The following is a 26,878-nucleotide window of genomic DNA, read 5'->3' on the forward strand; positions in this document are numbered from 1 at the left end:
TGAAAACAACAGAATTTACCACTCCAACAGGATTGCCATTGTTAAATGGCATTAGCAAGCTTTGTTAGAACAATCAAGCATAATTTAAAGCAGCTTGTACTTGCTAACGCATACCAATTTCGTGTTTGATGTGTGCCAAATGACACAAGAAACAAAAAATATACATAACATGCACACTTTTCACTTTGCAATACCAAACTTCCACCACTTTCATGATTCAGGCAGAGACACAGCATTGATATCTTCAAATAAAAAAGAAATGAAGTATACAAAATGAGAAATGATCAAGTTCTGGAATGATCAAAGAAAGAGGAGCCGGGTTCAATTTGATCTTTCTTGTGCCGCGAGGTCCAAATAGCTTCGATTTTGTGGAAGCACCCCAATGGCTTCGTCTGAACATAAAATACAATGCATCAGATCAACATCTTAATTTTAAGAGTACAGGAAATGAAAACTTGATGCATCCTTACGAGTTTGCCGTTATAAAACTCCTTCCAATTCTTCTTCGAGGTCATCTCCTGATTGATGTCATCCAAGCAGGCTATGATTTCTCGAAATGATGGCCTCTCAGCAGGCTTCTCATCCCAACATCTTACTATTAATCTGCCAATAACCTCTTATTAGATTCCTCCGAAAAAAAAACTCCTATTAGAACATTTGTGCAAGCATCAATAATGAAAAGCTTCAACCCATGTCAAAGAACATACTCTTTAAGACCATGTGGGTAAAGCTTTCCCGGACCTCTGAAAGGGGGCCTTTCTTTGCGAGCATAAGCTTTTGGAACCTCGTCTTCTTGCTTCCCAAGAAGCGGTGGGCATCCTTCTATCATCTGAGAATGTCAAAAAGATGATGAAATTTCTTTGCAGAAAATTGAACCGAGCAAAATTCTACTTATTCTAGTTGGTAATAACAAGAGGAATCCAAGGGATGCAAAAGAATTTCATTCTCCCCTACTAATTATTGTGATTAGCACACTAATTAGAAGTTCTCATTAACACAAATTTGCAACATGAAACACTAAATATGTACGTAAGGGCCTCTGGTTATCCATCATTAGGAAAGCAAGAATTAAGTCCATTTTCAGCAAACTTGCATAAAGAAAATCGGATGAAGTAGCTTCAGTAGAAGACTTCAGAAGGTAGCATTGGTCACTTGCATGTTAAATCTTCAAACATTTTTCTATGTCAAAACTACCAAGATTGAACATATTTTCTATCAATTGCATCATCGTGATCATTGTCCATAGCACCTCTCTACACCGAATGAAGGTCCCAATTACAAAGAATTTAAGAGCTACATCATATCAAAAGGATCTGAAACGCAAAGCAAGACAAAAACATGGATAACATTCATTTGAGAAAAAAAAAGGGTCTTATTTTATATATAAAAGATAACCTTGATAGGGATATGCATAAGCATCAATTATCCAAGGATTCAAGGGATAAGTGGCGTATAAGAAATAAAAATAACTTTGAGGCACATTAGTTACACAAATTTTATCTATAAACTATGAGAGAAAATTATGGTTCATCTTGCTTCTATCTTCATTAACAGCACATACTCGTGCCTTTAGCCAGGAAAAAAAAAATGGCGGGTACTGTATAAACAAAAAGCCCAGTCTGCTAGAGAACCACAAGTACGCAGACAGGAACTTCCATGTTCTGGTTTACCTACATGTGAGCAACAACATATAATTGTAGAAACAGTTGGTAATCTTGGAGGAAAGGAGAAAAAAAGACACAGAGCTTATATTACCTCTTGTAGAATAAGAGCAAACGAGAAAACATCCACCTTAGTATCATATTCTTCATTTAAAAAAACCTCTGGAGCTACATATCTACCTGTCCATTTAATAAATTTGCTTCAGAAAATAGGAAACACAAAAACAAGAAATAATGCAACCATGGGAAAACAATTAGATCACAAGCTAATAGAAGAGTCATAACAATTTGAGCTGTCTCAAAAAAACAAAAGAAAGCCCATAAATAATTCATATCCTTAGACCTTCATTTCGCAGATGTAGCTTAGTGTTACAACAAGGGTAATGTGTTGCAAGCCCTTTGCCCTATATTCTACTGAATATTTGACAAGAAAATATACAGATTATGTCATACGCAGGCGATGACTTCAAAGAGACACCTCCAAACTTTTTTTTTTGGAACTATTAGCACATATATATGAGTTGCTAAGCTCAAAATGGTGTATTTCTGGGTCAAAATCATACCCAACCACGAGACAGTTAATATATATATATATATATATATATATATATATATATATATATATATATATATATATATATATATATATATTCAGTTTTGTAATAGCTAATGCCCATTAGGGGCATTTGTCTTTTCACATATGTAATAAATAATTGTTTTTATAAAACTGCTATTTCTTTTTATTTATTTTATTTTATTGTAATTAATAAAGCCATTGAGGGCTCTATGGTCATAAGACCATAGAGACATTGGTGCTCCCTAATGGTCACAAACGTGACCGTTGGGGGCTGCCAATGTCTTTATGTGGGAGCCTCCAATGGCCCCCCACTCTCCCTTTTTGTTGTATAAATAGGGGTGTTTCCTCCTATTCCCTTATGCTTTTTACTAAAGCATTTACTCAATAAATTGAATACATTTTTTATTCTTTTGTGTTGCCCTTTGTTGGCTAATGTATTGTCCCTTAGTGGACTTGTGCTTGTGCACATTGTGATTGTGATCTTGTAAGCCCTTAGTGGCATTCATTACATGGTATCAGAGCCATAGTGCTCTTGGTCTTATGAGAAGCATCATCAAAGTGTTTGCGGTGCTCATGGTGACTCAAGTGGAAATATTCTTTCAGGATCTTTGTTCTCTTTTTTCCTCCTCTCTCTTCTATCACTCAAGATGGAGCATGAACAAAAGATTGATTTATCCTTCAAGCTAAATGGCTCCAACAAAATAGTGTGGGCATCCGCAATGAAAAATAACCTCAAAGGCAAAAAACTTTGGAGATATGTGATGGACTAGATCCCGGAACAACAACTCAAGCTCACCAAAAGAGAAGGAGATCAAGAGAAAGCCTTGGAAGATGACGCACGTATGAAAGCTATTCAAGATCACCAAACTAAGGTAGAGGATTGAGAAAGTAACCAAGTTAAGATTCTTGCATAGTTTATGAACAATGTTGAGCTCAAGATATGGGTCAATATTGCCAAATTTCGTAAAGTCAATCAGGCTTGGTTCTTTATGAAGGGAATGTATACCTAAAAGGACCGTGCAAGACAATTTTTCTTGCAAGAAAAAATGTGAACCATCAAACAAGGTGAAATGAGTGTTCATGATTATTTTAGTTCTCTAGGTCCGCTATGGGATGAATTAAGTCTTATTAAACCCAAACCAGATGCTAGCGAAGACGTAGAATTAAGAAAAGAACAAATAGAAAAGAATATTTTTTTCAATTTTTACGTAAACTTAGGCCCGAATTTGAGCAAGTTAGATCCTCCATTCTTCGTAGATTTAAACTTGTTCCCTTGGAAGATGCAGTTGCAAGGTTTGCCAAGAGAAAACTCGTTTTGGTATGGTTAAAGGGGAAGATGAAGTGTTAGCCATCTCTAAACCCAACAACCATGTGAAACCTTATAAGCCTCCACACTTTGGGAGGCAAAATAATATAATGGTAGATATAGGAAAGATATTTACCACCATTGCCATGAACCGAGACACATGAAGCCTAATTTCCCCAAGCTCAATAAAATCTCCAAAAACAATGTAGCTTCCGTTGAAGAGACCACACCAAAGAAAGAAAAATTCACTAGAAAAGGAAAAGACACTTTTTCACTTACTCAACTATCGGAGGCACTCCAACAACTACTCTAATCTCTATCAACTTTGGGGGCCACGATGGCATCATCCTCTCCTTCCGGTATGTGCTCTTGAATCCTTGACTCCACATAAAAATTATCTATCTAATTTATGCACTAATTGAAAAAAAAATTATGTCTTCACCGCCGATGGAACATCCTTGCAAATTAAAAGTATTGGAACTTTAGATTCTTCTCAAATTTTCATGTTTCAAATATTAGAGTTGTTCCAAAATTAAATTTAAATCTTTTTTTGGTTTCTCAAATAACTGGTCATGAATGTGAAATTTCTTTCTCATCTAAGGGTTGCTTTCTACAGAATCTTCGGTCCGAGAAGCGGATTGAGAAAGGCCATAGAAGAGGAGATCTTTGTAATGAAAAGAGGCGGAAGCACCAATAGAGCAAAAGTCACTCTTTAAGAGCGACTACTAGAGCCAAGAACACAAACACCAAATGTGCACACACAAAACTCTCAAATATAGAAAATGACTTAAAGTCATAAGTTGGATAATTATTGAAGAAAGGAAGAGAAGGGTGAAAAACCCATACTACAAGAGGAGAACACCTCCTCTATTTATAGAGGAGGGAGGCTCAAAGAAGGGACTACAAGGGGGCCCCAACGACTACAAGAGTGGGGCCCCTTGTGGTCATCCAAAAGAAAGAAAATAAAAAGAAAAAAATAAAAAAGGAAAAAGGAAAAAAGGAAAAAGGTAAAAGGTAAAAATAAAAAGTACATTGGTTGATTTACAAGAATACCCCTATCAGGTATTTCAATAAAAGAGAATACGTATATATATACATATATGTATATATATACTTATATATATACGAATGTATATATATATATAAGTATATGTATATATATATACATATTTTAACACGCCCCCTCAAACTTTACGGGGAGAAGACCGAAAGTTTGCTAAGGAGAAACATAAATCGTGGAGTTGGGAGCGCCTTGGTGAAGAAGTCAGCTAGTTGATACTCTGAAGTAACATATGGTAATGAGATAGTCCCTCTGAGGTATTCGTCTCGAACATAATGGCAATCCATTTCGATATGCTTGGTCTGCTTATGAAAGGTGTGATTGTTGGCAATGTATATCGCACTTTTGTTATCACAGCAGAGCTTGGTGGGAGTGGAAATGGGGACGCCCATGTCAGCAAGGAGACTTCTGAGTCATACGATTTTCATAGTTGTCATTGTCATGGCCCGATATTCAGCTTCAGTGGATGACAGTGAAACCTTCTGTTGCTTCTTGCATCTCCACGAAATGAGGGATTCACCTAAAAAATACAAAGACCCGTTATTGAGATACGATCATTGGGATTTCCTCCCCAGTCAGCATGAGTAAAAGCAGTTAAGTCAAGAGATGAGGAAGAGGATAAGAAGAGTCCCTTGGATATAGTATTTTTGATATATCGCACAATTTTCATTACGGCTGCCATATGAACCGAAGTAGGTGCATGCTGAAACTGGCTTGCTGCATGAACCGCATGAGCTATGTCTGGACGTGTGATGGATAAATAGGTGAGAGATCCGATTAATTGACGGTAAGGGGTTGGATCCTCAAGTAGAACACCATCTTCAAGTCTCAGTTTTGCATTAATAACTTCGGGAGTCTCAACTTTCTTTTCATCAGATATTCCTGACTTGGTACAAATTTCTGCAGCTAATTTCATTTAAGATAGGATATATCCTCGCGGGGAATAAACCACTTTAATCCCTAAAAAATATCTCAAATAACCAAGGTCAGACATATCAAAAGTTTCTTTTAACATGGACTTTACATCATTTACTCCCTTTTTGTCATTCCCAGTAATGATCATATCATCAACATATAGTAGAAGCATAATAATGGAGTCACCTGTCCTTTTAATAAAAAGAGCAGTGTCAGTATAGCAAGAAGAAAATCCTAAATTGATTAATACGTTACTAAACCTATCATACCAAGCTTTAGGAGCTTGCTTAAGTCCATATAAAGCCTTTTTTATTTTCAAAATTTTTCCATTTAAATTCATACCTGGAGGCGGTTCCATATAAACTTCTTCATTTAAATTACCATTCAAAAAAGCATTTTTGACGTCAAGTTGAAATATTGGTCATTTTTTACTGAGGCTATAGCAATAAGAGCTTGAACACTAGTCATTCGAGCAACTGGGGCAAAAGTTTCATCATAATCTACCCTACTCTTGGGCATATCCCTTGGCTACCAACCTAGCCTTATATATTTCCAATGAACCATCACTCTTAGTTTTTACTTTAAAAACCCATCTACATCCAATGGGTTTCTTGCCATTGGGAGGATCAATGATTTCCCAAGTTTGTGCCTTTTTAAGAGCATTAAGTTCTAGTTCCATAGCTTCATTCCAATGAGCATATTGCTTAGCATCATTGTAATGAGATGGTTCATGAAAGGAGTGAAGAGCAAGTAGGCATGCTCGAAAGTTAGGAGAAAAGGAATCATAAGAAACAAATCTATTTAGTATTTTGGAAATCCGATTTGATCTTCTTTGAGAGGTCTCATCGATGGACTCACTTTGGGAAAAATTTTCAAGGGCACAAGGAGGATTTCTTTCATTCCTTCTAGAGTAGACTTGAATTTGTCTTGAAACATTTTCTTCTAAGTTTTGATCATCACTCGGATGTTCAAAAAGATCTTCACTAAGGGATTCACTAGGATCAATATGATCATCTATGATGTTTTCTTTAGGCAACAAGTCAAATAGAAAGGAATAATCAATATTCTCATTTGGTTGGTGCAAAAAACCATTTTCCTCTTCAAGGAATGTGACATCTTTAGAGATATAAAGCTTGTTTTTAAGTATGTCAAAACATCGATAACCTTTTTGTTTTTTGCCATATCCCAAAAAGATACATTCAATAGCCCTAGGAGAAAGTTTATCATTCTTGTGAGTTAGAACAAAACATTTACATCCAAAAATTCTTAGTCTTTTATAATCGGGAGACATATTGTAAAGTTTTTCAAATGGAGAAAGATTTTTCAAAGAGGATAAAGGAGTTCTATTGATAAGATATGTAGAGGTTAGAACCGGTTCGGCCCAAAAGGATTTTGGAATATTTCTTGAAATTAATAACGTTCTTGTAGTTTCTATTATGTGTCTATGCTTTCTTTCCGCAAGACCATTTTGTTGCGGAGTGTTGGGGCAAGAACGTTGATGACAAATTTCATTTTCTTTTAAATAGTTTTGAAAATCATTGGACATATATTCGCCCCCTGAATCGGACCTAAGAATAGATAGATTTCCTAAAAATTGATTTTTGACCATTGCATGAAATTCTTTAAAGAAGGAGAAAATTTCGGATTTGCGACTTAGGAAGTAAATCCACGTAAATCGAGTGAAGTCATCAATAAAGACCACGTAATACGAAAAAACTCCTTTAGACAAAATAGGGGAAGGTCCCCACACATCGGAATGAATAAGTTCAAATGGCCGAGTGGTAAAGTAACTTCTTTGAGGAAATGGAGTAGCTTTAGATTTCCCAAAAATGCAATCTTTACAAGTCATGTGATTGTCTTTACAAGTATTGTTCAAAAACGGAAAAAGAGACATTTTTACAAAATTTGGATGACCAAGTCTCTCATGCCATATTCCAATACTTTTGTCTTTTACAAGATTGCAAGATGACTTAGATGGAAGAGTCAAAAAATCCATAAAGTAGAGGTCACCCCTTCTATGGCCTTGCCCAATCAGCTTCCTTGACTGGAGATCCTGCACGGTGCAATCTTTAGGTGAGAAAGAGACTTGGCATCCATGATCGGTGATTTGAGATACGGAAAAAAGGTTTAAATTAATTTTAGGAACGATTCTTACTTTAGGAACGACAAAGTTTTTAAAATCAAGTGATCAAATACTTTCAATTTTTAATGATGTACCATCGGCCCTTGAAACACAAGAGGATATGGGTTCGGAAAAAACAATTTGAAAGAGAGTTTTTATGAGATGTCATATGAAAAGAAGCACCGGAGTCTAGTATCCACATATCTGGAGGTGATGAAGAGTAGGCGATGGCGGCCCCGGATGTTGAAGGAGAAGTCTTGAGAAGATGTTGGAGAACTTCGGAGATGTGATTTAGAGTTTCTTTGAGATCTCCTTCTTTGGTACTTTCTTCCTTCTTTGGAGAATTTTCCCCAACCGCGGCTACCTTTCCTTTGAGTTTTGGACAAACCGGTCTAATGTGTCTCGGTTCATTACAATAATGGCATATTATTCCCTTTCTAGGCCCATTACTATTTTTGTTAAAATGGGGAGGTCTATATGCTTTAACATTCGATCTGAGCCTAGTAACGGCACTCTTAATGCTCAAGCCAAGTCGAGTTTCTTCTTGACATATTTCGGCAAGGTCATCTTCAATAGGTAGGGCTTTGCTTCTATGGAGAAGAGATGCCCTTACTTGTTCAAATTCCGGGCGAAGACCATGAAGAAATTGAAAAAAATGTTCCTTTTCAATTTGTTCCCTCCTTAATTCAATATCTTCCGGAGCCACCCACTTAGGCTCAAGAAGAGCAAGTTCATCCCAAAGAGGAGTTAAAGAGCTAAAATAGTCCTGGACACTCATGTCCATTTGTTTGGTGGAACGAATTTTTTCTTGACAAAAAAATTGTCGAGAAAGATTCTTTTGGGTATACATACCTTTAAGGAAAAACCAAGCCTCATTGGCCCTTCTAAATTTGGCAATATTAGCACAATTTTTAAGGTCAACATTGTTCATAAACCATGCCAAAATTTTGGCATGGTTACTTTCCCAATCCTCAATTTTGGATTGATGATCATTAATGGTTTTGATGCGCTCATCGCCATCTAAAGCTTTTTCAACTTCATTTTCGATTTTGGTGAGAACAAGAGAGGGTTCGGGAGTAGTTCCCATAACAAAACCCCAAAGTTTCTTACCTCTAAGATGATTTTCCATGGCGGAGGCCCACATGAGATAGTTGGACCCATTTAGCTTAAAAGAAAGCTCCACTTTAGAGTCACGTTCCATCGGCACCAAAAAGTCCTTCCTTTCTTCAAAAAATGAGAGTCACACGTTCCAAAGAAAAACCCAATCACCAACCGAGCTCTGATACCATGTAATGAAAAGAGGCGGAAGCACCAATAGAGCAAAAGTCACTCTTTAAGAGCGACTACTAGAGCCAAGAACACAAACACCAAATGTGCACACACAAAACTCTCAAATATAGAAAATGACTTAAAGTCATAAGTTGGATAATTATTGAAGAAAGGAAGAGAAGGGTGAAAAACCCATACTACAAGAGGAGAACACCTCCTCTATTTATAGAGGAGGGAGGCTCAAAGAAGGGACTACAAGGGGGCTCCCTTGTAGTCGTTGGGAGCTCCAACGGTCAGAAATCTGACCGTTGGGGCCCCAACGACTACAAGAGTGGGGCCCCTTGTAGTCATCCAAAAGAAAGAAAATAAAAAGAAAAAAATAAAAAAGGAAAAAGGTAAAAATAAAAAGTACATTGGCTGATTTACAAGAATACCCCTATCGGGCATTTCAATAAAAGAGAATACGTATATATATACATATATGTATATATATACTTATATATATACGAATGTATATATATATATATATATATATAAGTATATGTATATATATACATATTTTAACAATCTTTACTTCATGGACTCTTTGAATCTTCCATCATAAGTATTTTGCAATTATGTCCAAGATAAAGACATTGAAACTTGGCACAAAAAAGTGTAAGTTATTCAAAGACGTATCTTTTCTCTTTGGGGGAAAATTTTTGTAACGAGAAAGATTTAATTTGCAAAAATTATATTTTTGAAAAAATGAAAGCTATTCAATTTTCAAATCAAACATTTGTCTCTAAAAGACCTCTTGAATTAGTGCATTCAGGGGCTTTCCCCAGTCATATCAAAAGGAGGATATTCATATCATGTTACATTTATTGATGAATTCACTAGATATGTATAGATTTACTTCCTTAATCTCAAATCTAATATATTTTTTTACTTTAAAGAATTTCATATGATTATTAAAAATCAATTTCAAAGCAATATTTTCATCCTTAGATCTGACTCGAGTGGTAAATACTTATCAAATGAATTTCAAAATTTATTTAAAACAAAATGGTATTTGTCATCAAAAATCATGTCTAATGACTCCTCAACAAAACGGACTAGTCGAAAGAAAATATAGACATATTATAGAAACCGCTAGGACCTTACTTATCTCTAAAAATGTTTCAAAGAGTTTTTGGGCCGAGGTCGTTCTAACATCAACTTATTTGATAAATAAAATGCCCTTATCATCTCTTCAAAATGTTTCTCCATATGAAAAACTATTTGAAAGAACTCTCGATTATAAACATTTGAGAATCTTCGGTTGCAAATGTTTTGTCGTTTTGCATAAGAAAGATAAATTATCTCCAAAAGCCATTGAATGTGCCTTCATGAGTTATGGAGAAAATAAAAAAGATTTTAATGTTTTGACTTTAAGAATAACAAACTTTATATTTCTAAGGACATGACGTTTTTAGAAAATGAAAATGGACTTGAGATGACTAAGAAAAAATAGGAAGTAAATTACAACTTATTTGATTTCTTACCACAAGAAGAATTCACCTTTTATGATGTTTCTTCAAATGGTAATTCTTTGAGTGATAATGGTGATAATGATGGGCATTCTAATATTGAAAATGCCGAATCAAGTAATGATAATATTATTGATAAACCAATACAGTGTATACCTGGAGTGAGCAAAGAAACCCTCCAAGTGCCTTAGAAAAATATATTTATGATTCCTCTATGGAAGAAACCCCACTTAGAAGATCCAATCATGTCTCTATTCCTCTTAGTAGGTTTGTATCATATGATGCTTTGACACCAAATTATAGAGCTTGTTTGATAGCCTTACATTCCTATAATGAAGATAAAAATCTTCCACAATGGGTTAAAGCAATGAAGGTAGAATTAGATGCTCTCAAAAAAGCAAAACCTTGGGAGATAACTTTCTTACCCTTAAAAAAGATGGATGGGTTTTTAAGGTTAAAACCAAGAGTGATGGGACCCTAGAAAGATATAAAGCTAGGTTAATTGCCAAAAGATATTCCCAGGAATATATAATTGATTATGAGAAAACCTTTGCACCAGTGTTAGGGCCCTCATAGCAGTTGCATCTATTCAAAAATGGCCCATATATCAACTTGATGTTAAAAATATTTTTCTTAATGGAAAATTAAATAAGGAGGTTTATATGGATCTTTCGCCGAGATTTAGTATTGAAAATGGAAAAGTTCTTAGACTTAAAAAAGCTTTGTATGGTCTTAAAGAGACTCTAAAAGCCTGATATGATAGATTTAGAAGTACAAAAGACTAGATGGTTTCATAGATTTTTTCCCTCTATTGATAAACAAGTTCCAGGTATCCACAAAGGAAATGAAAACCTAGACCCATTGGCTAATGTGTAATTCTACCTTTCTGCCTATCTTACTTTACCACAATTGGTCAACTCATATGTTTAGCATTAAACATGGGGTCATAAATTTATCAGCATCATGTAAAATCAAATGCCAAGTCACCAGTATATGGACGACAGGGTTGCACACACACTTAACTCAGGTTCGACACTTCTAGTCAAATTATTGTGTGCAACATTCTTTATGTTTTCTCTGTAAAAATATAGTACATACTACATAGAAATGCCTATGCAATCAAATTTTGAGTCTCAACTTTCTGCATAAGCAAATAAACTAGGACCTTGTTCCAAATAGTGACTTAGGACTAGGTGACACCCATGTCAATTTCCATCTAACAGTATGACTTACAAAAAGACATTTTGAACGCAATCTATGAACGTAGAGGGGATGTTCCACAATTTATGCCTATTTAAGCCATGATGTAGAAATTATGACTTAATGAGGCAATTTTGTGCACATTCTTGCAATTTATGTGGGATGCACTTGATGAAATGCTATGTAATAATTGAAACCATTTGTCACATGCTTGAAAATTATTTAAACATTATATCCATATAAATTTACAAGTTACACGACAGCAATGTTGGACATAATAATGTGAGATATCAGAATACAAAACCTGCTAGTTATGCATATATTGGTGGTTAATATACATTTATCCTCTTATCTATTATGCAATATGCATGTGTTTTGTGGTCCCACTAATACAATAGGTTTGTTACGCATCTTTTAGCAGTTACATGTCAAATATATACTCTTTAAGCACATTAAGTTTTTAGCAAGGACACTGCAAGCAAAAGACATTGCCTTACAACAAAAGTCAAAATAAAAAGGTGCTAAAGGTGCAAGTGGTGAAATTTTGGGAGGCTCAGGTTCGAGTATTGGAAACAAGCCATGGTGCTTACTCCAGGTAATGGTATTGAAGCACAGAATTGGTTGAAGATGACACAAGGCACTTCAATTAAGAAAACTTTCATTTTGAATTGTTCTGAATTGAGTTTGTGAATTCTTAGGGTTGTCATGGGGAGAGAAAGTCAAAGCAACAAATTCGTCCAAGATGATATTGCCATAGCTTCGAGATTGGAGGCCTAAGATGCAATTAGCCATTGAAAAGTCATCAATCTAACTGAAGGACCCTTCTCCAAATTGCTTTTCAGAGAAAAGGAAAGCCACCAGTTCAAGAATTGAATGAGAATCAAAATAAAACACAAATAAAAACTAAAATAAAAGTGACATACTAAATTTCATGATTTTTTAGTGTAAGAATTAAATTTTTAACAAAATCTAAAAATGATAAGTACCAATCTAGCGAAAGCACGTGAAAGTGAGTGAGAAGAGTTAGAGAAAACACATAAAAAACATGAAAAGTTGAGTAAGAGAACATATAATAAGAATAAATGAAGCTTGTGGAAAGCATAGGAGAAGCGTGGGGGAATCGAGGTTCTCATCAAGTTTCGGAAGCGAGGAGTATCGTGCTTCCGAAGCGAGCTTCCCACCTATCTAAGAAGCTTCCGGTAACTCTGGTTTGGAGTACACAGGTTACATAGACTACCAACAACAAATCAACTGGAAAGCCTAGAAGGCTAGAACAAAAGGATCAAGATTCACCAGAACAAAAGGATCATCTCAGCCAAAGTAAGTTGAGTAACAACCATTACTACACCCAGCCTAGAAAATATATAAAATGCCGCAGAAGAAGAATGAAAAAGGAATCTGAAGAAACCCTTAGCAAGGCAAACATTGCCCAAAACCAGCAAGTCAATGATTAAAATAACCCAAATTTTGGCAACAAACAGAGAGAAAATCTTTAATACTACTCACAGGAGTCTTGGCACATTAGAGGTCTATCTTCCTTTACAGTATTTCTCATTTTCAGCATCTTGCTTACTCCAAAGTCTGCAACTTTCAGATGCCCAGAATCATCCCGCAGAATATTTCTGTTGTCTTACTCGCAATAGCCAGTGCAAGAGAGCAATGATCAGATATGTTGGTTAGCTAATATATAAACGCGCAACTATTCAAGTTCCATTTCACTTACGAAGGCTCGAGGTCACGATGAATAATGGCCTCTGGCTTGTGCTCGTGCAAGTAATTCATCCCCCTGAGAGTGTAGAAGGGAATGAGATTTGACCCAGAAACCCACAATCACAAACAATGCTTACAACCATATGATGTCACATCATCAAATGAGAGAGAGCGAGAGAATAAGCCAGTGCTTTCAACAGACCTAGCAATATCTAGCGCAAATTTTATTGCCATCAATGGTCTTAAGGCCCCTTTCCTGTTCAAGTATTCACGAAGGTCCCCCTGTGAAATGTAATCAATTAAAGAGTCAGGACTTTGGACTACTAACATAGGATACCCAAATTGTGATATTTTGGAAATACCAAGATATTATTGTGATACATTGGCGGAAAAGGCAAAATATCAAGTTGCTTTTGATATCTCACAATGTTAAAAAAACTTAATCATGCAATTCAAGTATATTATGATAATTTTGTGGTTCTTTCACGCAATTCTAAATCTTTATTTTCTTATGCAACTTATATGTGGTTTCTTTTGTTCTATTTGCCTTTCCTACATCTTAATAACTTTCAATCTAAGTCACACGGACTCGGATAAAAGGTCAACGCACCCGCGTCGCCTGTACCTGACACGGGGCGGATGTGGTCAACCAAGTGTTGGACTCGGTCAATGCATTGGGACCGAGTCCGTCCACATTTTGGACTCGGTCAACTTTGACCGAGTCTATTTTTGTCTATTTTTTAGGGCAAAAGACATATAAAAACTAAACAAAAAATGATCTTTATATATATATATATATATAGCTGAGTCTTATTATTGTTATATATATATATATATAGCCGTGACCCCTAATGGGCACAACTTTGACCGAGTCTTATATATATATATATAGCAGTATCCCCGTGTCCAAAAAATTTGAAATTGCTCAGCACCCGTGTCGCACCTGCACCCATGTGACATAGCTTTCAATCTTTCATATATTATAAAAGAAATTTTTCAAAAATTCAATCTTTCTTTCATACCCTTCATTCAATGAGATTGATATTGCTATCTTTCTTCTTAAAAATATTCATTTGACCACCATAAGTTTTTTAAAAGACCTAGTTACCTGGAGAAGTGGCAATAGCTGGGACTGCATTGTCTATTGGATGAAAAGTTTGCCTGAATTCTATTAGTACATGTGAAAATTACAAAGTGACTTCTACAAAGAAACCTGAGAAAATTCTTGTTAACAAAACACCAAAACTTTCAATTTAATAATTAATAACAACCAGGTATACATATAATCTTAGCATAAAAAATTTTGAAAACCCACAAGAGAATGATTTGTAAAAAGAAAAAACTAAATACACAAAGCTACAACAGAAATAAAATCGTATATTTCATGAAATAAACAAAAAAAAAATGTTAGGTTTCACAAAAGTATTCCAAGATGATGGAAATAAAATATAGCCTTGCTGCGACAGAGACATACCAGCAGCATAAGTTGTAGCAAAGAGGAGAAAATCATCCTGATCTATGCAAAGAGAAATTGCCAATCATATTTATCATGAGTTTTATTGCTCTCAACTGTTATCTTACATCTTCTGAAAAAGCATTACATGCTTTGTTCTTATCTATGTGGTTTTATATCGCGGAGGAAAATTGAAAGTTTCACCAGGAGAAGTGTAGGACGCATGGTTGCCCCTTGAGCCCATCAAACATGGGAAATATTTAAAAGGTAAAGTGTCTAACAAAGGACCTTTTGCTTGGGAAATTTTCCCAGCAGAGGACATGTGACAATTTTATTCGATAAAAGTGTCATCAATTCCCAGAGAGATGGGGAGAGAGAGTCAAATTTATCCATTAACACATCAAATAAAGTGAAATTTGTGTACAGTCAAAAGGTCTAGGAGAAAAGGGTCTTTAAGGAAAATGTCATAAGAAAACACACATCCTTAGTTGTCAAAGGCGGGCGCTCCTTAGTTGTCAAAGGTGGAGCCGCCTAGGCATCCTAGGCGATCTAGGCGCAGCCCCACCGCCTGGGCGACTAGGTCTGGGCGATGGGGCCCTATTTTAGCACCTAGGCTCCGCCTAGTCTTAAGCCTAGGTTGGTCCTTTTTTTTTACGTTGACCTTAAACCCATATAAAAAAGAAAATGGGGGCCCCAATCTGCCCCTTTTTCACTCTCTCCTCTCTCTCTCAGGTTTTGGAAAGAAGAAGAAGAAAAGGAGGTACCGGGTACTCTCTCTCTCTCTCTCTCTCTCTCTCTCTCTCTCTCTCTCTCTCTCTCTCTCTCTCTCTCTCTCTCTTTCTTTCTCGGTTCACAAAAACTTTTTTTTCCTTTTCCTTTCATTTTCATTTTCTCCATCTTGTTTTTCCTTCCTATTTCTTTTTTTCTTTTTCTTCCTGTTATTTATATTGTATTTCAGCATATAATACAGCATTATATGCTGAATGACAGTATTATTAATATTGCATTTCAGCATATATATTATATTATGCTGAAATATAGTATTATTAATATTGTATATCAGCATATTATATATTATATACTGCATTTATATATAAATATATCTGTGTATGTACTGTAAATTATATATAATCTGTTTGTAATTTAATATAATCTGTTTATGGTTGATGCTTCTGAGTTATGTTTGTGTCTTTGTGAGTTATATTTCCGAGTTATATATCTGTGTGATTGTGTGTACTTCATATATGATCTGTTTTACAGTTCTTTTTCAGAAATCACACTTCATCTTCACCCACAGTCCACACACACACACACACACACACACACACACACACACACACACATATATATATATATATATATATATATATATATATATATATATATATATATATATATATATATATATGTTTTCAATGTAAATATATATAATTATATATTTTAACAACTAAGAAGAGATGCTTGGCTTTCAGCACTTCTTCCAGCAAAGAAGAGATGTTTGGCTTTCAGGAAGGCATTTTGTCATACATATTTTCTTCTACAATATCACAGTAGCTCTCCCTCAAAGAATCAGACATATAGAAGTACGATGTAACAAAGCATAGGAAGCAAGCCAAAGCTGCAAGTGAAGGCCTCCATTGTCTTTGGAACAGTAATCTTGTGATTTATTTTCTTTTCTGCAATTTAAGACTCAGATCTTTAGGATCAAACTATATCAGGTTTTCCATGGTCTATAGATTGCTAAAGAGAACCCATTTTCATGTACGCTGCAACTAGGAGAGACAGCCACTAAATGATAAGATGGACTAAATAAATATCAACTCGACAAGATACAAGATAACAAAGCCTGATATTCTAGGTTATTACCATCTTACTTAATGTTATCTCAATATCCTAGGCATGGGAGACAAAAAAAAACCTTTGGCAGATATTCTGTGACAATCATCATTGGGCTGCTTTGAGTTACAGCACCCAAAAACTGGACAACATTGGGATGCCGTAATTTCTGCAGCAATGTCAGCTCATCTCGGAATGCCCTCCTGTAGAATCAACCTGAGATCAGAATGGGCAAGGCTGGTAACCACTCAGCTCATGAAAAAGAATGGTCCATACATATCGATCACCAAAAAGTACAAAATTTACATTTAGCTGAAAAACAAATAACAAACATTTATTAAGTTACTTACACTTTCTCCTCATCAGTAATAAAATCCTCATCAAGCTTCTTTACAGCAACTTTAATTCCTCTCCATGATGCAATGCTGAAGGTTCCCTGCAAAAGTAAGCAGAATTACAAGTTAATCCATGAGAATAAGCATCCTAACAAATTTTATTTTTCTACCATTTTAGAGGAAAGATATTCTAAAGCTTTATTGCCGCTGACACTTTCAAGTTGCCAGCCACCAAAAAAAAAACTTATACCACACTATTCTGTTCCCATTTGGCACAGAACCTTAATTCATACATATTCCAATTACATACATCTGTTAAGTAATACAGACAGTTATAGGGCAGGCACTGGCACCGTAAAAATCTATGGGTACATGATATGCCAACTGCTAAGCAAGTACCAACTAACCTATTAGATCTCTCTGTTGATGGTGAAAATAATTTGTTCATTGCTATCCATTATGTCAATGTAAAGTCATGTTTAGTTTGACACTGTCATCTATGATTATTTATTATGCAACATTTGTTTGCAAAAAGTTTCTGATAATTGCATACTTCTTGTTCATTAACCTTGAGAGTTGAATAGTAGATGTTACTGTCTATGAATTGCTTTAACTTAGTAATTTGCTTCAGTTTAGTCATATGACACTGTTACGCCACATTTTCCAACAGATGTAATGCAATGGAGGCACCACAAGCAAGGTTTGACAGGCTGATAGTGCTACTGTTACACGATCAGATGGGAAGTCAAGAGGAGCAGAGACATTGCTTGACTCACCTTTACTTAAAGCCTTAATGCATGCACTTGCACACATGCATAAAAATATATACAAACAAATAAAATATCTCGCATATAAAGAAAAACACGAATTGGATATCATGTACAAGGAGAAAAAGAGAGCTACAAGACAAATAGGCCTTCAGTAAAAAGGCTGATTGTCCAATAGTCCGACATGACAGGACCTTCTCTACTTCATTATGCATAAGTATTACATACTACCAATGTGACAAATTTTGTTATTCAGATTTCTTTGGCAAGGAAAATCATGTAATACTTTAAGATCAGTGTTTTCAAAAGAAAATATAAGAAAACCTAAGAAAAATTAGAAAATATAAGAAAACCTAAGAAAAAAATTAAGCCATCAAAAATAAAGAAATAAGGAAATAGAAGAATAAAAACGATAAATTTGCAAGGAAATGGAAGCCGGCCAAAGCCTAGACATCTACTCTTGACTAATAATCTAGTTAGTCTCCCAACATCAACAAAACTCCTTTTTTGTTTAAGAAGATTAGTTTCCATCTCAGACATCTTTTCAAAATCAACTAATATACATGACCAGCCAATGATACGGTAAACATAACTGAGAGTCATATATCAAATATGTTCTCTTTTTATTTTCCCACTAGGTCAGACCCAGTTTCTGTGAATGTTAAAAGTGATCGAATAACCTACAGAATAAAACAAAACCAGAACAAAATTTGTGAAGCAATTGCTGAGAAACCAACAAGTACCTTTGTGAGAGGAATGCTGTTAGTGAAGTCAAGCTGTTTTGGATCAATTTCATATTCTGGAACTTCCCGAACATTTCGGACATGCATGGGGGCCATCTTCTAATAGCAAAAACCACTAGTAAGTATGGTTGATGATCCTTAATGAATAGAACAGAAAATTCCAGGCTTATAATCTGATAGAAAACAATTAAATTATGACATGAAAAAGTATACCAATGGTTTTGCTCCATATTTCTCCATAAGCTTGCACACGTCATGGTATTTATAAAAGAGTGCATCTGCAAGAGGCTGTTTGAAGGAAAAATAATTAATTTCAGTGCAACACTCTCACTGGTCCTTGGTCAGGTCAGTGTGGCATTAGTCAATCTATTGACATATCAAGGGTCAAAATACATGCACAAAGATTCCAAAGAGAAATGTTTGTTTCCATTACCTTGTTCCCCAAAGTTACAATCCCAGTTCCATATTCAATAGTGCAAGTATCAAGGTAGCCAAGAATGGAAATGGAAATGGGAAACAAGACTTTTTTAGGTTAATCTGAAACCAGAAACATGTGTGTATAAACTCTCCATGGGAGCCTTCTCCTGGAGAGAGAGAGAGAGAGAGAGAGAGAGATGCATGAACGCACTCACACGCTCACACATGAGGCACAGGAGCCTACATAAGCCAAGCACCCCATGTTCGTGCCCGGCTTACTAACCTTAACATGCAGCTGATCTCATTATCCCAGCCTAGTGATGAATCAACATTTAAAAGCATTTTGCTTCTGCAACCTTGATCAACATATGTATGGAAGTGGAAGGATTTGTTTGGCAAGTGATAAGTAACTTCAGAGGTTCAATGCAAAAACACAGAGAAATAGGGAAAAAATGGTTTTGCAAGGTCCCAAATAATTGGCCTATTAGAAATACCTCAGTGTTCTTCAGATCTCTAACACTATTGTGTAGCTTCACGATTTCATTCAAGAACAATGCAATTCATACTTGTGGGAAAATAGAAAGACTTCTTCAAAGAGCACTTCATTTCACATGGCATAGTGGTAATGGTTTTGATGGGAAAATCTATCCGTTCAGCTAAAGCTAAGAAAGTATTGAACCACATGAATACATTCTCTTGTAGTTTTATACGTTTATAATCATGTACGAAACAAAATTTATAGCTATCTCAGACTTTGTGAAAATCTATGCATGTATTAAAAGGAAAAATTGATATCATTTCACGTTTTCACAAGTAAAAAACTGAGGAAAAGAAAACCACCCAAATAAAAATGCGCAGAATGCAAAAACAACACTTGCCCACTACCAATGGTTCTTACCGTGCTTCCCCAGCGGTCCTGGACATCAACTTTGGCACCTCGCTGAAGCAGCAATTCAACAACATCCACTCTACCTTGGCACGCAGCAACATGGAGGGCGGTCCGCCCATCAATATCTCTAAAGTTCACATCCGTTCTGGCATCAAGAAGCTCCTGAATCCCTTGCATATCGCCCTCGTTTGCCAAATACATCAGCCTGAGCGTCGGATCGATCTCCTCCGGGATTACCAAGTCCATAGGTACTTCGGCAACCATAGTCTCTGGAGCAAGAGAAGATTGCCTCCCCAGACCAAACCTCCTAGGAGCCTTTTCCTCCATTAAGGAGAGACCACGACCAAAAACAAGAAACAAAAAGGATCAAAAAGGAAATAAGATCCAATTTTTTGGTACGCCGAATGTGCGAAGGTTTTCGAAAACCCTGAATCACAAAATTTCAGAATCAATGACAGCATTACTAAGCCCCTGATTCGAGCAAAGGAAGCGATCGCAGTTTAACTCAGTATCATTGCCAAAATTATTTAAATTAAATTGAACTATTCCAGGTTTTAAGGAGTAGATCTGAGTGGAATTCAACCACAATTATTGAAGCTAACGAGAAAAGGCAATTGAACTATAGACCAATAACATAACTTCAACAAAAAAAAAAACAAGACGAACTCCAATGCTAATACGCAAACGCAGGAACAATTTTAGATCAGCAAACAGCCAAAAAAAAAAAAAGGAAATCAACCTAACATTCCCAAATCTCCTAAACCCTTCAAGTGCAAAAGAACCATTCAAAAACCATAAACCCCAATTCCACCAAAACCCTTGGACTGAACTAGACTTCACACTTAACACCCAAGATTCAAAACAGAAAAACCCCCACCAATTACGCCGAATCCGAACGACGACACAGATTTGCAGCAGACGCACCAGAGAATAAGAAGACAAAACCCTAAAAGTATACAACCCTAGAGGGGATTTCTTCCCTCTACAGAGAGAATTTCGGTCTAGCACCAAGAAATGATAGAATTGGGAATCGAAAAACCAACTTGTCGTTACCTTTGTAGCGAGAAGGAGCAAGGGATCAGGGCGTTCTCCGCGTTGCGAGGTAATGGAATCTTCTGACGAAGGGGAAGAAGACCGTGGAAGCTTCTGTGGTCGAATGATAGAAAACGCAGAGAAGGAAAGGGAGGGCAGAGAAACAGAAAGGCAGGAATCAGATTTTCCAAGTGAAAAAGAAAAAGGGGTAAAGAAAAACGGTGATAATGTGGGCCCGCCAGGGCTCGGAAAGTGATTAAAGTGGATTGATTTTTTTCTTTTTTACGTGAGAAACGGAAAAAAAAAATCACGCTAGTCTGGAGTAACGGTAAGAGACCTGGTTGCTTTGGAATAAGCCTGCTAATATACTGTCACTTCTCCGATAGTATAAAGGTAAGCCCTCGGAGTTTCATGCGGACAGGACAGCGACCATAAGTAAGTAGGCTGAGCCAACACGGGTAGGTCTAGGGATGGGAGTTGACCGGTGGAAAACGGGATCCCACCCCCCCACCTCATCCCGTTTGGACCACCGGGAGTAGAGGACATGAAATGGGAATGGATTTATGCTTTTCTCTGCCCCGTCCTATCCCATCCCCCGATCCCTGTTTGTACAACAACAACTACCCCTTCGTCCCAAAACAATTGGGGTTGGTGATATGAACCAAAAAAAAAAAATCATTTTGGGTCTTCGACATGAATTGTTCTCCTTCAATCATTTCTATCCAATGTCATGTCCTCGGTGAGGTTTAAAGCATTCATATCATTTCCTATCATCTCAAACCAAGTCTTTTTAAGCCTACCCTGACCTCTTTTAAATAATATATTTTTTCATTTCTTAACTGAAGTATTATTAGGCCTTCACCGAATATGTCTAAACCTCGATCCCTGTTAGTAAAATACTAAAATACTTTTTATGGATGACAGTGGACTGAAGGAAAATGGGGTTCCTCCCGCCTCACCCCGTTTGGACCAAGGATGGAGGAGAACATGAAACGGGGATAAAGTCGGGGATGGAGGTTAAAATCAAAACTTGTGCAAACGGACAAGGATAGAGACCTTGTCCCCTGCTCCCGTCGACTGTCGTCCTTATCTAGGTCTTTGCGCTTGGGGCGATTTCTTTGAGTAAAAATAAATAAATAAAACTGCCACTTACCCTTTTGCTCTCAAAGAGTCTACTCGCCTTTACTTGCACGAGAGGCAACACCAATGAGATTTGAACCTAGACCTCCTCTTGTCTATCGGACTAGGCCCCATTGAGGCTTGATTTATCTCAATATTCATAGAGTGGGAAGGACTAAAACGTGATCACCACTTTCATAGTTTGGTTTACTTTCTTAGTAGAGCTGAGAAAGGAGACCCCGCAGCTGGAGGGTTGGCTTATCTCCAACACCCTCGCTCCCTCTGTTGTACCCTACTATTGTTGGTGCTTTGGGTAAGCTTAGAAAATGAGTGGTGCTGGTTTTGTTGGCAAAGTGACAAACATCACGAGGTTTGAACATCGCTAAAAAATTCAATATTTGGTAAAAGTAAACAAGTTTTTATAAAAATCGTAATATTTTTTAAATATAGGAATGTTCTTATAAAAAATTTCTCGAAAAAACAACACCCTTCATTGCTTATTGTTTATTTTTTTTCTTTTCCATTTTTATTTTAAAATCTTTAAATTTGTGTATTTTGTTACAATATTTTGATAAAAAAAAAAATCAAGAAACATGTGGCTTTTGATAAAACTCTAGAGAATTTTCATGGCATAGTAAATTCCGTTTTGAGCTTTTGTCACTATGTAAGAAGGTAGAAGATATTTGTGTACATTAATTTGGCGTATTTTAATATTTGCCAAATTACCAGGCATCATTTTGTGGGGACACTTTCTCATGAGGTACATCATTAAGTAAAATTTGCAGGAAGTAATAATAGAACAGCTTGCATTATGGCAGTTGAGCCCACCGTGTCCCGCCGCTATAACAAATCCAAAAAAGTAGTGTCCTCTCAAAACTATGAAAAAATGATCATCCTTTTGAAAAACTGCCTGTCCTTTCAAAACTATGGAAAAAATTATCACCTTTTTTTTTTAAACTTTCTTGTTTAGACATGGAAGTAGCTCTGGATCATCACTTAGTTTTCAAACTCATTGCTTAGTCATAAAATGATAGTCAGGTCCAAAAAAACAAGCTATCGATTACACATTGGCAGGCTTTTATTTGGTAAAATCTTTGAGGTTTCTCCGGTTAGAATGGCAAAAAACTCATTTGTACGAGAGTCTAAATCTCATAAGACTCAACCAAACAAGCTCTTTTGTGTTTAGAACTAATAATTCTTGTGGGCTTTAATTTTGCATCTCTAATGGGACTGTGTTGTCAACCTTAGTTGTCAAAGGTGATAGGCAGAGAGAGATTAGGCGAACAAATTGGTACTCCAATTAAAAAGATGAAAAGCACACAAAATATGTAAATAAACTGCTGAAATTAATAACAAACATGTATACAATATAAAATCAATTAATAATAAGCATATGTATGTTTGAGTGTATGAGTATTTTATAAAAGATACATACATGATATATATATATATATATATATATTCTGTTTCAGTTATATATATAGTTAAAAAATATAAACTAAAAGAAAGAAAAAATGAAAACAAGATTTTGAAGAAAAAACATGGGAAGAAGAACGGAAAAGAAAAAAAAATGAGGATAAAGAGAAAAGGAAGAAGAAAATGGATGGAGGAAGGCGAGAGTTCAAAAGAAGAAAAAAAAAGGAAAAAAGAAAGAAAAAAATTGCTAACGAAAGAGGGATGGAGAGAGCAAACCGAGAGAGAGTGTATATGAGAAATTGGGAGAGAGAGTGTGTATGAGAAATCAAGAGAGGTGAGAAACCAAGATAGAGAGTACTGCTTCTTTTTCTAGCTCCAACAAACCAAGAGAGGGAGACCGAGAACGAATAGAGAGAGAGAGATTTCTCTTTTACCTTGTCCTTGGTAGGGATGGCAGTAGACCGGGGGAAAGGGGGGGGGGGGGCTCGCCCCGTTTGGACCGGGGATGAAACGGGGATGGAGGTTAAAATCCATCCTCATTCGAGGATGGATGTACCCTTTTCTCCATCACGTCCCCGCCTCATCCCCCCCCCCCCCCCTCCCCTGCCCCGCCTCGCCCCGTTTGGACCGGGGATGAAGGGTATGAAACGGGGATGGAGGCGGGGATGAAGGTTAAAATCCATCCTCGTTCGGGAATGAACATACCCTTTTCCCCGTCCCGTCCCCGCTTCATCCCCACCCCGCCCCGTCTCATCCCCGTTTGAACCGGGGATGGAGGACATGAAACGGGGATGAAGGTGGGGGTGGAGGTTAAAATCCATCCCCGCCGGGGATGGAGGTTCTAATCTTGAGGCGGGGCGGGGGTAGAGCCCTTGTCCCCTGCCCTGCCCCACTGCCATCCCTAGTCCTTGGAACTCTTGACGAAGAAGAAGAAAAGAAACATATTTGTCTCACACCAAGTCGATAGGGGCTTACACGACGGCTAGACAAGTTGGGAGGTAAAAAAAATATCCCATCACCCAAACCCATAGCCTGGGCCTAGTTCGCTTAGACTCCGCCTTTGACAACTAAGATACCAACATGGTTGAATTCCAGCAAAGTTGGATTTGATTCAAACCATCTAAAAAAAAAATTAATGCTTAATGCTGAAAAAAAGTGGTGAAAATCTTTTTTAAAATCTAAAGTAGCCCATAAGTTGCGTCATATTCCCAAACCTACTCCGTCTATAGCCTTGAATGCCAAGGATACGCTTGACATTTAAAAAGCTCATTATCACAAACACATATATTTGAAAATAAGCAATATACAAAAGTCAAACTTTGTCAGGTCTAATGGATTGTCAGTTTGTGACTCTAGAGTTGAGACATAAACGGATAATTATGGGCGTGTTGAGCCTTTTTAAAGTAGAAGTCCGTAATGCAAGGAAGAGGAAGGCTCCAAGTATTAAGAAATGAAGATTGATTTAAAAATAGGCATTAGAATATTCTTCCCCTCAACTAGGGAAGGCTTTTAATGATGATCCACATGAATGAAAATGAATCGGATCTACGCAAGATCATGGAAGATCCAGACCTGGTTCTAACTCTTGACAATGACTCCATGCATGTAGATAAACCTCTGGAAATTGGCATATTAATGTCAGTAAAGATAAAAATGAAGCTGAAAACAAGTCCTTTGCATGTGAACGATGTGAAAGTGTGAACTCTGGCATTACTGTGATTCAAACTTACCTAAAAAAGAATCCAGTTGGTCAATGTTCAAGAGCATGTGTTGGATTCGGGTTGGAGGTCTGACCAGTTCCTACCCATTTTCACCCCTATATTTATGGACTATTTAGTAAAAAGATAATGCATACATGAAGTCAACAATCAAGGTGGAAAATTCTTATAATATAAGGAAGCATTTTGGGCATTGTTTGGAACCTGGCCCGTTTGCCTAGACCAGTTTTTCTTATTACATTTTTGTTCATGAACTTTGGCCTTTGGTCATATCATATCTACAAAGTGCAAAACACAAAAAACATACCTCAGCTGAAACAGGCTGATATCACATGAACAAATTAATCAGGTCCCATGATTTAAAATCTCTATATTTGAAAATCCAAGCATTTTTTTCCGGCCATGAAGTACCGGAAAACCACCCTCGGGATCAGAGACCTAGTCACGCTGACTAAGCCTACCGTATTTACGATCACTTTTTCAACAGTATAAACCCATGGTGCACCCCTTGTCTACTATGGGAATTTGACTTCATAACCCTCGGGGTGTGCATTTGATAGCCCTAAAAATCCTTGGATCTGGTGCCTCGATGTTAGATTTGGCATGGTCTTCTCTAAATCTGATTCACAAAGAATGGGGGATCTCAAATTAAACCTCCCAATTGGAACAGTGATCCAAGTATTTGAAATCCTAGGATATCAATCCCTAGGTTTGGTGATCTCCTTAAATTTAAGATTTGAGACAATCAAACACGCCTTCAATCGAGGCACTTGAGGATCTCAAATTCATGGACATAAGAACCGCTTGTTACGGGGTCAGCTTTTGAATCCAAAATTATCAAACAACACCAAAGAAAGCCAGGATCCAAGGTGTTTGAAGCATAGTTACTAGGAAACCAAGTAGATAGGAAAAGCAATGAGTGAAGCCGAAGCAGAGAAGTTGAATGTTAAAAATAGTAGTACGAAGAATGATATGCAAGTGCATGAAAAATGAAAAAGAAACACATAGAAAGCAATACAAAGCAAGAAAGAAAGCAAATAAGAAATGACATGAACACAAATATAAAATCATATAAAACCTAACATGCAATCTTGTTATAAAAAAATTATTATTTTGAAATATGAAAAACATATATAGTTAGGGTGAAACTAGTGAAAAGTGACAAGAAGTGATAGAAAAACTTAAATAAAGCAAAAGAGAATAGATTTGGGAAACAAGGAAGAAGTAGGTTTCTCACTAAAGGGAATCAAGTTTCTCATATTTTGAAAAAGGGTTTCTCAAAACTTTCGCTTCTTTCAACGAAGAAAGGAGTTTCATGCTTTTGAAGCGAGCTTCTAAGAAAATGTGCTTCCCATGTAACAAACAAGAAGCTGATGATAACTATGGTTTGAAGTTTGAACGGTTTTGTTAATTCAAACTCATGAGTTTTCTAAGATCATCCCAACCACTAAATTGAATTTATTCAAGTGTTGATCTTTTGCCAAATGGATATCTTCATTGACTTGGGATAAGGAATGATGATAATGATTTTTTCATGGAATAGGTATTGTACCACTTGATTCCACTTGTCCTCTGTATTAAGTGTGCACACACAGGACCTTTGGCTGCTGGTGGTTGAGTTGTTAGATGGTTAATGAATGAAGACAAGTTATGAGAAAGCGATGTCCCTCTCTTTGTCTACGTTGGCAACATGTTATGACCTTTTGCATTGCACCTAGTCACAAATATCGGCACTGTTTTTGAAAAATATCGCTCTGTAATTTTTAAAACCGATTAATCTTGAAAAAATCATGTTATTTTTATAATTTTGCTAATCTTGAAA

General features: G+C 36.5%; 1 protein-coding gene across 1 annotated transcript; it reads right to left on the reverse strand.

Moving 5' to 3' along the window:
* Positions 1-14: 14 nt before the first annotated feature.
* On the reverse strand, positions 15-20,987 carry LOC149836937 (serine/threonine-protein kinase 12-like). Its single transcript, XM_090005675.1, has 13 exons — positions 20,825-20,987; positions 19,781-20,092; positions 18,679-18,753; positions 18,466-18,564; positions 16,971-17,056; positions 16,703-16,823; positions 13,534-13,613; positions 13,345-13,407; positions 13,128-13,243; positions 1,756-1,841; positions 708-829; positions 471-603; positions 15-392 (listed from the first exon to the last, which is right to left on the reverse strand). The coding sequence occupies exons 2-13, from the start codon at positions 20,033-20,035 to the stop codon at positions 285-287; spliced, it is 1,344 nt and encodes a 447-aa protein (XP_089861801.1). The 5' UTR covers positions 20,036-20,092; positions 20,825-20,987; the 3' UTR covers positions 15-284.
* Positions 20,988-26,878: the final 5,891 nt, after the last annotated feature.

The sequence above is a fragment of the Nuphar pumila genome, chromosome 5 (assembly GCF_984573655.1).
Source record: "Nuphar pumila chromosome 5, dmNupPumi1.hap1.1, whole genome shotgun sequence".
NCBI lineage: Eukaryota > Viridiplantae > Streptophyta > Magnoliopsida > Nymphaeales > Nymphaeaceae > Nuphar > Nuphar pumila.